The 12,002-nt window shown below is 49.0% G+C and overlaps 1 protein-coding gene across 1 annotated transcript in view; it reads left to right on the forward strand.

Annotated features, from left to right (window-relative positions):
• The first annotated feature begins 1,117 nt into the window (after positions 1-1,117).
• LOC115466829 (oocyte zinc finger protein XlCOF22-like) overlaps positions 1,118-12,002 on the forward strand; it is an 82,693-nt gene continuing 71,808 nt past the window's right edge. The window contains exon 1 of the mRNA XM_030198375.1: positions 1,118-1,361. Within this exon, the coding sequence (XP_030054235.1) occupies positions 1,338-1,361 (24 nt within the window). The 5' untranslated portion in view covers positions 1,118-1,337. The remainder of the gene's footprint in view (positions 1,362-12,002) is intronic.

Genomic DNA, 12,002 nt, shown 5'->3' on the forward strand with positions numbered 1-12,002 from the left:
CAGCTCGAAACCTTGGGGTCATCTTTGACTCTTCTCTCTCCTTCTCTGCTCATATCCAGCAGATTGCCAAGACCTGTCGTTTCTTTCTTTACAACATCCGTAAAATCTGCCCCTTTCTTTCCGAGCACTCTACCAAAACCCTCATCCATACCCTTGTCACCTCTCGTTTAGACTACTGCAATCTGCTTCTTGCTGGCCTCCCACTTACTCACCTCTCCCCTCTCCAATTGGTTCAAAACTCTGCTGCCCGTCTCGTCTTCCGCCAGGGTCACTTTACTCATACTACCCCTCTCCTCAAGTCGCTTCACTGGCTCCCTATCCGTTTTCACATTCTGTTCAAACTTCTTCTACTAACCTATAAATGTACTCACTCTGCTGCTCCCCAGTATCTCTCCACACTCGTCCTTCCCTACACCACTTCCCGTGCACTCCACTCCATGGATAAATCCTTCTTATCTGTTCCCTTCTCCACTACTGCCAACTCCAGACTTCGCGCCTTCTGTCTCGCTACACCCTGCGCCTGGAATAAACTTCCTGAGCCCCTACGTCTTGCCCCATCCTTGGCCACCTTTAAATCTAGACTGAAAGCCCACCTTTTTAACATTGCTTTTGACTCATAACCACTTGCCTCCACCTACCCTCCTCTCCTTCCTGTACACATTAATTGATTTGCTTTGCTTACTTTATTTTTTGTCTATTAGATTGTAAGCTTTTTGAGCAAGGACTGTCTTTCTTCTATGTTTGTGCAGCGCTGTGTATGCCTTGTAGCGCTATAGAAATGCTAAATAGTAGTAGACTAAGATTTCGCTGATGATATGAGGAGTGGCCTAGTGGTTAGGGTGGTGGACTCTGGTCCTGAGAAACTAAGTTCGATTCCCACTTCAGGCACAGGCAGCTAGCTCCTTGTGACTCTAGGCAAGTCACTTAACCCTCCATTGCCCCATGTAAGCCGCATTGAGCCTGCCATGAGTGGGAAAGCGCGGGGTACAAATGTAACTAAAAAAAAAAATCTGCTTTCTCTACACAGATCCACCTTAAGTAGGTAGGAAATCCCAGAATGACCTCAGGGGAGGGGGAGGAGCTGGCGCTCTGACATTTCCTTTGTGTAGCTTTTGCATTACTGCAAAGAAAAGATTGAGAACGAAAGCGGAAACTTTCTCTCTTTGTGGTCTGAAATCCTGCAAGTCTCTGTCCCGGGTCTGCAGAGGGGGAGAGGAGGGAATGACCTGAGACCTGGAATAAGTTCAACCTTCTGTGTTATCTTTCCTGTAAAAGGGAAATCTCCAGCCTGAATCCACCCCAGCAGCAACAGAATTCAGAGGGAAAACAGCAGGGAAATGTCTGCCCTGGTTTCTGATCAGGTAAGCAATGATTCTGTCTCCTCTTGCACACAGGGTGTTAGCATAGGAGCCAGCTTTTCAAAATTATAACCCTGATGTAAATTTCCTCTCCCTGAACACAGTCTCGGAATTGGTTCAATAGTGGGGGTGCTCAAGCACTCACTTTACCCACCAAGTTGTCTCCTATGGGTTCCAGCACTATAAGGAAAACATTTCTGTGCACAGCTTTTCCAGCTTCCTCTTCTCTCTCCCTGTTTGTGTTGGAGTGAAGCAGTTGTCTAGTTTATGTTTATGCTTAGCTAAATAAAAGATAATTACAATACAAAACACAGAAAATTTGAAAAGAACTCCAAGGAGGTTTAATAAACAGGAGTGGAAGTGAGCCTATCTAGTCCACTGTAAGCAAGGAAGCTAATTAGGACAGTCTAAGTGTCCCCTTCCCAGCGCAGCCGTCAATCCTCGTACATAAAAAACAAAGTAAGCAAACATATGAGCTGCTTCATCCACTACTTGTCGGGCAAAACGTAAGAAACGGATACAGCGGGATCCTCCCGGATTCGATTTAAAAACCTTTAAAGTTATTTTCTTTTTCTTTGCCCAGTCGTTTATATGTGGACATTTTACATATATCCTCCAAAATAAATGTTTTTAGAAGAAGACAGCTGATGTAGTTAACGCTGAGGATTATTCTCCCGGGATCCTCCTATTTCCTTACCAATCTTGTCCTCCTTAAAAGTTGCGATCCTCCGTGCGACGGTAACATTACGTCACAGGAGGCGTAACTTAGCGGATCGGCGGGCGTTCTACTACTACGTTCTCAAGCTTAAAATAAGGTTTAATGACAGAAGGAGCGCGTTTTTGTTTTCACGGCAGCTACTGCTTACAGTATGCGCTGCACAAATCTTTTAGAAGGTTAAACAAAGAGGTGCAATAGACTGGAGTGGAAGTGACCCTATCTAGTCCACTGTGTGCAAGGAAGCCAATTTGGTTAATCTCTGTTTCCACTCCCCCGCGTGGCCGTCATTGCCATACACTCAAATCACAGCAAGCAAACCTATGAGCTGCTGCAAGGAAGTATAATAGACAGGAGTGGAAGTGAGCCTAGCAGGAGCGTATCTAGACTTCAGCGGTGGGGGGGTGCAGAGCCGAGGTGAGGGGGCACATTTTAGCCCCCCCTAGGGTTACCATACGTCCGGATTTCCCCGGACATGTCCTCTTTTTGAGGGCATGTCCGGGGCGTCCGGCGGATTTTGCCCCCGCCCACGTTTGTCCGGATTTCTGGACAAACGTGGGCGCGGGTGCGGGCAGGCGCGTGCGTGCGGTGGGCGTGTGGGCGGGCGATCGGCGCGTGGTCTCCCGTCCCCTCCCCTTCCTTACCATAATCCCTGGTGGTCTAGTGACGTCTTCGGGGCAGGAAAGAGCCCCCTCTTTCCTGCCCGGAGCGCTGCCTCCCCTGTCTATCATCCTTCTCGGTCTGGCTGGGGATTCAAAATGGCCGCCGAGAGTTGAACTCTCGCGAGGCCGCTTCAACTCTCGGTGGCCATTTTGAATCCCCAGCCATACCGAGGAGGATGCAGCAGGCAAGGGCAGGCAGCGCTCCGGGCAGGAAAGAGGGGGCTCTTTCCTGCCCCGAAGAGAAGACGCTACTAGACCACCAGGGCTAGACAGTAAGTGAGGGGGGGGTATGTGATGGGGGGGAGGGGACTATGTGACGGGGGGGGAATAGGGGCGGAACGGGAACCCGGACCTGAAGGGGGCGGGGCAGGGGCGGGGCATGGGGCGGGGGCGGGGTAGGGGGCGTGACATGTGTCCTCTTTTTCAGAGGACACAAAATGGTAACCCTAGCCCCCCCCCCGGCGCCGCTGACACCCCCCCCGCCGCCATTGCCGACGCCCCGTGCTGCCGCCAGCACCACCTCCAAGTTTGACCCCCCCCCCCCCGACGACCGTCTCGACCCGCCCGCCGTCCGTCACTGTCTGTACCTTTGCTGGCAGGGGACCCAACCCCCGCCAGCTGAAGTCTTCTTCCTGCGTTTGGTTTCTTCTGAGTCTGACGTCCTGCTGCACGTACAACGTGCAGGACGTCAGACTCAGAAGAAACCAAACGCAGGAAGAAGACTTCGGCTGGCGGGGGTTGGGGTCCCCTGCCAGCAAAGGTACAGACGGCGACGGTGGGTTGGGGGGGTTGAGAGGGGCGTCAGCAGGGGGGGGTCCAGGGCCAAATTTATGGGGGCCCAGGCCCCCGTGGCCCCATAGCAGCTACGCCCCTGCTATCCAGTCCACTGTAAGCAAGGAAGCCAATTTGGTTAATCTCTATTTCCACTCCCCCATGCAGCCGTCATTGCCATTCACTCAAAACTACTACTATTTAGCATTTCTATAGCGCTACAATGCGTACGCAGCGCTGCACAAACATAGAAGAAAGACAGTCCCTGCTCAAAGAGCTTATAATCTAATAGAACAAAGCAAGCAAACCTATTAATTGCTGCTGCTACTACTACTACAAATCATTTCTATAGCGCTACCAGTCATACACAGCACTTCACAATTGAACATGAAGAAGAGACAGTCCCTGCTCAAGAGAGCTTACAATCTAAATCAGGACAGACAGACAGGACAAATAAGGGATAAGGGTAGGACAGACAGATAGGACACATAGGGATAAGGGACTATTGAAGAGAGCAAGATAAGATAAAGGTTATGAACAAGTGAAAAGTTAGGAGTCAAAAGCTGCATTAAACAGGTGGGCCTTTAGTCCGGATTTGAAGGCGGCCAGAGATGGAGCTTGACGTAGCGGCTCAGGAAGTCTATTCCAGGCATAAGGTGAGACAAGATAAAAGGAACGGAGTCTGGAGTTAGTGGTGGAAGAGAAGGGTGCAGTTAGGAGAGATTTACCTAGTGAACGGAGTTTCTGGGAAGGAGTGTAGGGAGAGATGAGGGTAGTGAGGGGCTGCGGAGTGAATGCACTTATAGGTCAATAAGAGGAGCTTGAATTGTATACGGAAATGGATAGGGAGCCAGTGAAGTGACTTCAGGAGAGGGCTGATATGAGCATAGCGACTTTGGCGGAATATTAGTCGTGCAGCAGAATTTTGAACAGATTGAAGAAGAGAGAGATGGCTGAGTAGAAGACTTGTGAGAAGCAAGTTGCAGTAGTCTAAGCGAGAGGTTATAGTTTCTTGAACTTTAATATTCTGCCTTTCCTCTTTGGGTAACAAAGTGGATTACAAATTAAAATGTTTTAAAAAGTGTGGAAAAGAACTCCATTATAGGGATTAGGAAAGCAGAGGATAAAAGTAACAGAAGCAGAAATATTGGCACTTAACAAATAGACAATTGTGAAAAAGTGCACATCCATAGATGACAACATTTTAAAATGATTGGGGATGCCAAACACAATACAAATTACCTTTCCCTTGCTCAATATGGGGATGCTCAGCACCCCGCTGGCACCCACTGAGTTGGCTGATTTGTAATAATCTCTACTGAGGTACACTAATGTTTGGCCCCAAATGTTCAATTTCTCTCTTTTTTTTTTTTTTTTTTAAAGTAAGTGAAAGTGATAGATGGTAGTGTTTAACAACTAAAAGGCTATAGGTTCAGGCACAGCAGCAGCCTCCAACCTTCTGCTGCATTGGGAGAAAAAGAAGCAATGTACTGCAGATCAAAAAGATTTTGGCTGTTCACTTTCAATGCAGATGAGAAAAAAACAGAATGTAATCAATGTGATTTGCCTGTCCTAGACATGTTCTACGTTAAATATATGCATGCCTCAAAAACAGTGATAAAAATAGTTTCATCAGCTATGGCTAATTGCAATACCTTAACCTGCCTTGTTTTTGGAACCTCTGAGGTTTACTGCTACAGTTTCCAAAGATAGGATTTTTTTTTTTAATTGAATAATTTATATAATTATTTCTGAACATGTATCCTAAGACATTTTGCTGCATCTGCATTGTAGTTCTTTATTGTTGATCCATCTGTAACAAGCCTAAAGCTGTTTCAGTTGGATTGGCAGGTCTTACAAGGTGGAAGATAAAAGACATAATTGTGGTGACATGATACAGACGTTCAAATATTTTAAAGGTATTAATCCGCATTCGAACCTTTTCCGGAGACGGGAAAGTGGTAGAACTAGAGGACATGAATTGAGGTTGAAGGGGGGCAGACTAAGGAGTAATGTCAGGAAGTATATTTCCATGGAGAGGGTGGTGGATACGTGGAATGCCCTCCCATGAGAGGTGGTGGAGATGAAAACGATAAATGAAATCAAACATGCGGAGGTGTTCTTTACCAGCCAATCGTCGAGGTAAGGGAACACATGCACTGCCAGTCTGCTTAGCGATGCTGCAACAAAGGAATCCTGTTTAGAAGGAATGGATCTATGGAATCTTAGCGGACATGGGTGGCAACACCGGCATTTGGAGAATAAAAACCGTTGCAGGGCGGAGTTCTATGGTCTGTGCCCTGAGAAAGGCAGGGACAAATCAAACTCATTATACATATAGCGAGGTTACTTACCTGTAGCAGGTATTCTCCGAGGACAGCAGGCTGATTGTTCTCACTGATGGGTTGACGTCCAACGGCAGCCCCAGGTCCGGAAATCTTCCTAGCAACAAAGCTTGCTAGAGCCCTCGTGCACACGAGTGCGCACACCACTCATGCACGACCGTGCTCTTCAGTCAACTTACAAAGCAAGACAAGGGAAGAGACACCTCCAAAGGGGAGGTGGGCGGGTTGGTGAGAACAATCACCTGCTGTCCTCGGAGAATACCTGCTACAGGTAAGTAACCTCGCTTTCTCCGAGGACAAGCAGGCTGCTTGTTCTCACTGATGGGGTATCCCTAGCCCCCAGGCTCACTCAAAACAACAAACAGGGTCAATTGGGCCTTGCAACGGCGAGGACATAACATAGATTGACCTGAAAACATAAAGAACTAATTGAGAGTGCAGCCTGGAACAGAACAAAAATGGGCCTAGGGGGGTGGAGTTGGATTCTAGATCCCAAACAGATTCTGCAGCACTGACTGCCCGAACCGACTGTCTCGTCGGGTATCCTGCTGAAGGTAGTAATGAGATGTGAATGTGTGGATAGATGACTACGTCGCAGCCTTGCAAATCTCTTCAATAGTGGCTGACCTCAAGTGGGCCACTGACGCTGCCATGGCTTGAACACTATGAGCCGTGACATGACCCTCAAGAGTCAGCCCAGCTTGGGTATGAGTGAAGGATATGCAATCTGCTAGCCAATTTGAAATGGTGCGTTTCCCGACAGCCATTCCCCTTCTGTTGGGATCAAAAGAAACAAACATTTGGGTGGATTGTCTGAAGGGGCTTGTCCGCTCCAGATAGAAGGCCAATGCTCTTTTGCAGTCCAATGTGTGCAACTGACATTCAGCAGGACGGGTATGAGGACGGGGAAAAAATGTTGGCAAGACAATTGACTGGTTCAGATGGAACTCCGACACCACCTTCGGCAAAAACTTAGGGTGAGTGCGGAGGACTACTCTGTTATGATGAAATTTAGTATATGGAGCATGGGCTACCAAGGCTTGGAGCTCACTGACTCTATGAGCTGAAGTAACAGCCACTAAGAAAATGACCTTCCTGGTCAAGTACTTCATATGGCAGGAATTCAGTGGCTCAAAAGGAGGTTTCATCAGCTGGGTGAGAACGACATTGAGATCCCATGACACTGGTGGAGGTTTGACAGGCGACTTTGACAAAAGCATACTTCTCATGAAGCGAACAACTAAAGACTTTCCAGAGATAGGCTTACCTTCTACACGATAATGATAAGCACTAATTGCACTAAGGTGAACTCTTACGGAGTTGGTCTTAAGACTTGACTTAGACAAGTGGAAAAGGTATTCAAGCAGGGTCTGTGTAGAACAAGAGCGAGGATCTAGGGCCTTGCTGTCACACCAGACGGCAAATCTCCTCCATTTAAAGGAGTAACTCTTCTTAGTGGAATCTTTTCTGGAAGCAAGCAAAACTCGGGAGACACCCTCCAAAAGACCCAAGGAGGCAAAGGGGCTCATTTTCAAAGGCACTTAGACTTACAAAGTTCCATAGGTTACTCTGGAACTTTGTAAGTCTAAGTGCTTTGAAAATAAGCCTCAAAGTCTACGCTCTCAGCATCCAGGCCATGAGAGCCAGGGACCGGAGGTTGGGATGCAGAAGCGCCCCCTCGTTCTGAGTAATGAAGGTTGGAAAACACTCCAATCTCCATGGTTCTTCGGAGGACAACTCCAGAAGTGGGAACCAAATCTGACACGGCCAGTAGGGAGCGATCAGAATCATGGTTCCACGATCCTGCTTGAGTTTCAGCAAAGTGTTCCCCACCAAAGGTATGGGAGGATATGCATACAGGAGGCCTTTGCCCCAATGTAGGAGAAAGGCATCTGACGCTAGTCTGCTGTGGGCCTGAAGCCTGGAACAGAACTGAGGAACCTTGTGATTGAGTCAAGTGGTGAAGAGATCCACCAAGGGGGTGCCCCACGCTTGAAAGATCTGACGTACCACGAGTTGTGAGACCACTCGTGAGGTTGCATTCTCCTGCTCAATCTGTCGGCCAGACTGTTGTTTACGCCTGCCAGATAGGTGGCTTGGAGAAACATGCCCTGCTGGTGAGCCCAAAGCCACATCTGAACGGCTTCCTGACACGGGGGCGAGGTCCAGTGCCCCCCTGCTTGTTGATGTACTACATGGCAACCTGATTGTCTGTCTGAATTTGAATAATTTGGTTGGACAGCCGATCTCTGAAAGCCTTTAGCGTGTTCCAGACCGCTCTCAACTGCAGGAGGTTGATCTGAAGACCGGTTTCCTGGAGGGACCAAACTCCCTGAGTGTGGAGCCCATGGACATGAGCTCCCCACCCCAGAAGAGACGCATCCATCATCAGCACCTTTTGTGGCTGAGGAATTTGAAAGGGACGTCCCAAGGTCAAATTGGATCGAATTGTCCACCAGTAGAGGGAATTGAGAAACACTGTGGACAGCTGAATAACATCCTCTAGATCCCCCGCAGCTTGACACCACAGACCCGATCGATGACAGATCCACTGCAGTAGATTTCTCCTGTTTTGTGTTCCTGGGAGGGAGCACGCCGCGCACGAAAAAGGAAATGGAGTCCGAAGCACACCATCCAGAGATTAGGAGGCCGCGGTTGGGGGGTGGGGGGCAGGAAACTCGGATCCTCGTTTTTGCTGATGACATATTACTAATGTTAAGAGAACCTATGGTCGTGTTTCCTGTGGTACAGGAGGTGTTACGAGCATACGGGGAAGTATTAGGCTTTAAAATCAATTTTGATAAATCAGAAGCCCTAGATGTAAATATCTCTACCCAGCAAAGGACGCTTCTTTTGGGCTCCCAAATATATTATATACTTGGGGGTTAATATTCCTAGACACATTGAGGAGCTCTTCCAGGTTAATTTCCCCGATTGGAGGTTATTTAAGGATCTCCATAGATGGGAGGGTCTGTCTTATCCTGGATAGGGAGGATTAGTGCGGTAAAAATGTTTATTCTTTCAAAGATCCTATACTTATGGCCGTGCCCATAATCCTGCCAAATAGTTTCCTAAGGGGCTTACAGAGTAAAATCTTCTCCTTCCTTGTCATCAAGCAGATGAAGCCATTACGTATGGGTTGTGTCCATCAACCAGCAGGGGGAGATAGAGAGCACTCAACTTTTCTCAGTGCCTCATGGCCAGCCAGCTCCTGCCTCTTCAGTATTCTCTGTCTCCCCAAGCAGGGTGGCTGCAGCTTCTTCGAGCTCCATCAAAAATCTGCCTGGGGGGTGGCTCCTGGCTTGCCAGTTGTTAGCCGGGGTGTTAGAGGCTATAGCAGCTTCACTTTGAAGGCACATAGGTTAGCCCTTTCCCTGCCTTACCCATGCCCCCGTGGATGTGGGCATATTAGCTTGCTTTTCCCTGTCCTTTCCCACTCAGTGGATGCAGGCACATTGGTTCGCCTTTCCCTGCCTTTCCCACTCATCTGAGCCTCCGGAGTTCTTATTACCTCTGCTTTCCTCACAGCGTTAAAAAAAAAAAAATGGAACAGAGGTTTTCCTGTGATTCTTCTATGGGACCGGAGCTGTGATACTCGGTCCGGTGAGGTAAGAGTGTTTTCTAACTCCTCCGGGGTGGGCCCGTGATCGGAGCGTTTTTGGCGCGAAACCGCCATTTTGAATTTTCCCGCCATTTTCGGCGATGGCTGCAGAGAATGTAAAGCGCTGTTCCCGGTGTGGCATGCGCAAATCAGCAGCGGGGCTCTGTAAATTGTGCTGTACAGGTGTAAGAGCCGGCCCGAGCATGGCGAGCGATGATTCTTCCCGCTTAGAGCTGGCAGCGGACGCCATTTTGAATTCTCCGCATGGCGCAGCCTCCGTAGAGACGGAGAGCCCTGAGCTCGGGGGGGGGGGGGGACCTCGAATTGAGGCTATTCAGGGAGTGGCTAGCCCCGGACGGGATCTGGGTGCCCAGGGCGAGTTCTTCTCCCCAGATTTTGTGTTGTTATTGCATAAAGCATACATGCTGAAAAGAGGTCTCCCTCAAGGGTCGTCTGAGGCCCCTTCTATTGTCTCCCCCGGTGGATTCTGGCTTGGGACTGCCCGCTGAGGCTATTTTCCCTGATAATTGGCATAAAGAAAAGCGTAGAAGGGCTAATTCCCCTTCAGATTGTGGTGCACCTCCTTTCCCCCCCCCCCCCCCCCGTGGTCGGGCTGTGAGGATTCGGAGAGTTCTGGCAGGCCTTTGTGGTCTGAGGAGCCAGAGTCAGGTGCAGAATTACCACAGAATCTGGATGATTCCACCGTGATGAGCTGCCAGCGCTTATTTCAGATGCCCTACAGGTCCTTTCTATTGAAGAGCCTGACAGTGGCACGGCCTCCTCTGTGAATCCTAGGATGGCTAGTACCAAAAAGCCTGCTCGAGCCTTTCCTTTGCATGACTCCATCCAAGAGCTTATTTCGGCTCAATGGGACAGCTGACTTTACATTATAAAGCATGGGAACAGTATGAACATTGGACATCTGCTCGTACAACAATCGAGACTCCGCATCATTAACTGATGGAAAAGGGGGGGGAGATAGGAGGGGAGAGGGGGGAAAACACTGAGAGGGCTAAAAGGGGAAGGAAGGACTAGGAGGGGAGGAGAGGACAGAAGGCACGACATGGATGGGAATAGGGTTTGCAAAGGGAGTAATCGAAATGTTAACTTCTGTACACACAATGTTATTTTCTATGAAATAGCTTATTTTCATGTTTTAAGAAAGATGTGTATGTTGTTAATGGAAACAAACAAACAAACAAAAAAGAAACAAGAGACAGAAGGTTGTCTGCCCTCATCTCGGGGAGATAGGTGTGAGCCGCCTGTGAGTCCAGCAGAGCTCCTATGAATTCTAGTTTTTGAACTGGAAGAAGATGGGACTTTGGATAATTTAGAACAAACCCTAGTAGCTCCAGGAGTTGTCATCTGCATGGACTGTAGAGCTCCTGTCTCGGAGGTGTTCTTTACCAGCCAATCATCGAGGTAAGGGAACACATGCACCGCCAGTCTGTGTAGCGACGCTGCAACCACCGCCATGCATTTTGTAAACACCCTGGCGCAGATGCGAGACCAAAGGGCAGCACACAATACTGGAAGTGCTGTGTTCCCAGACGGAATCAAAGATACTTCCTGTGAGCTCCCGGTGGGCAATTTGGAGGTCTGGAGATCAAATTGAGGTAGTACCCTGACCGGACTATTTGAAGAGGCCACCTTTGGTGAAAAAATTTTAACTTCCCCCCGACCGGAAGATTGTCCGGTACATGTACTTTTATGGCGGCTATACTCAGCTGGAGCCAGTCAAAAGCCCGTCCCTTGCTTTTGCTGGGGAGCTGCAGGGGCCTGACTGGGCTCACGCTGGTGACGTGAACGAGCGCGCTGGGGTTGAGCCTGAGAAGGCTGTCGAGAAGGTGGATTGTACCTACACTTATTATAAGCATAGGGAGCAGTCTTCTTTCCCCTGAAAAACCTTCTACCTGTTGAGGTAGATGGTGAAGGCGTCCGGTGGGAGAGATTGTCGAGGGCGGTTTCCCACTGGTGGAGCTGTTCTACCACCTGCTTGACCTTCTCACCAAAAATATTATCCCCCCCCCCCCCCCCGGCAAGGGACATCCGCAAGCCGCTGCTGGGTCCTATTGTCCAGGTGAGAGGCACGCAGCCATGAGAGTCTGCGCATCACTATACCTTGAGCAGCGGATCTGGATGCAACATCAAAAGTGTCATAAGCACCCCTGGACAGGAATTTACAGCACGCCTTCAGCTGCCTGACCACCTCCTGAAAAGGCCTGGCGTGCTCCACAGGGAGCTTGTCCACCAAGTCCGCCAGTTGCTTCACATTGTTCCGCATATGAATGCTCGTGTAGAGCTGGTAAGACTGAATTATGGACACGAGCACAGAGGACTGGTAGGCCTTCCTACTACTACTACTACTTATCACTTCTATAGCGCCACAAGGCATACGCAGCGCTGTACATTAAACACGAAAAGACAGTCCCTGCTCAGTGAGCTCACAATCTAAATAAGACAGGTAAACAGAACAACTAAGAGGTAAGGGAATTAAAGAGGTGGGGTACAGGGCAAGTGAGTAGAGGTTAGGAGTCAAAAAGAGTCCAA

The sequence above is a fragment of the Microcaecilia unicolor genome, chromosome 3, assembly GCF_901765095.1.
Source record: "Microcaecilia unicolor chromosome 3, aMicUni1.1, whole genome shotgun sequence".
Taxonomy (NCBI): domain Eukaryota; kingdom Metazoa; phylum Chordata; class Amphibia; order Gymnophiona; family Siphonopidae; genus Microcaecilia; species Microcaecilia unicolor.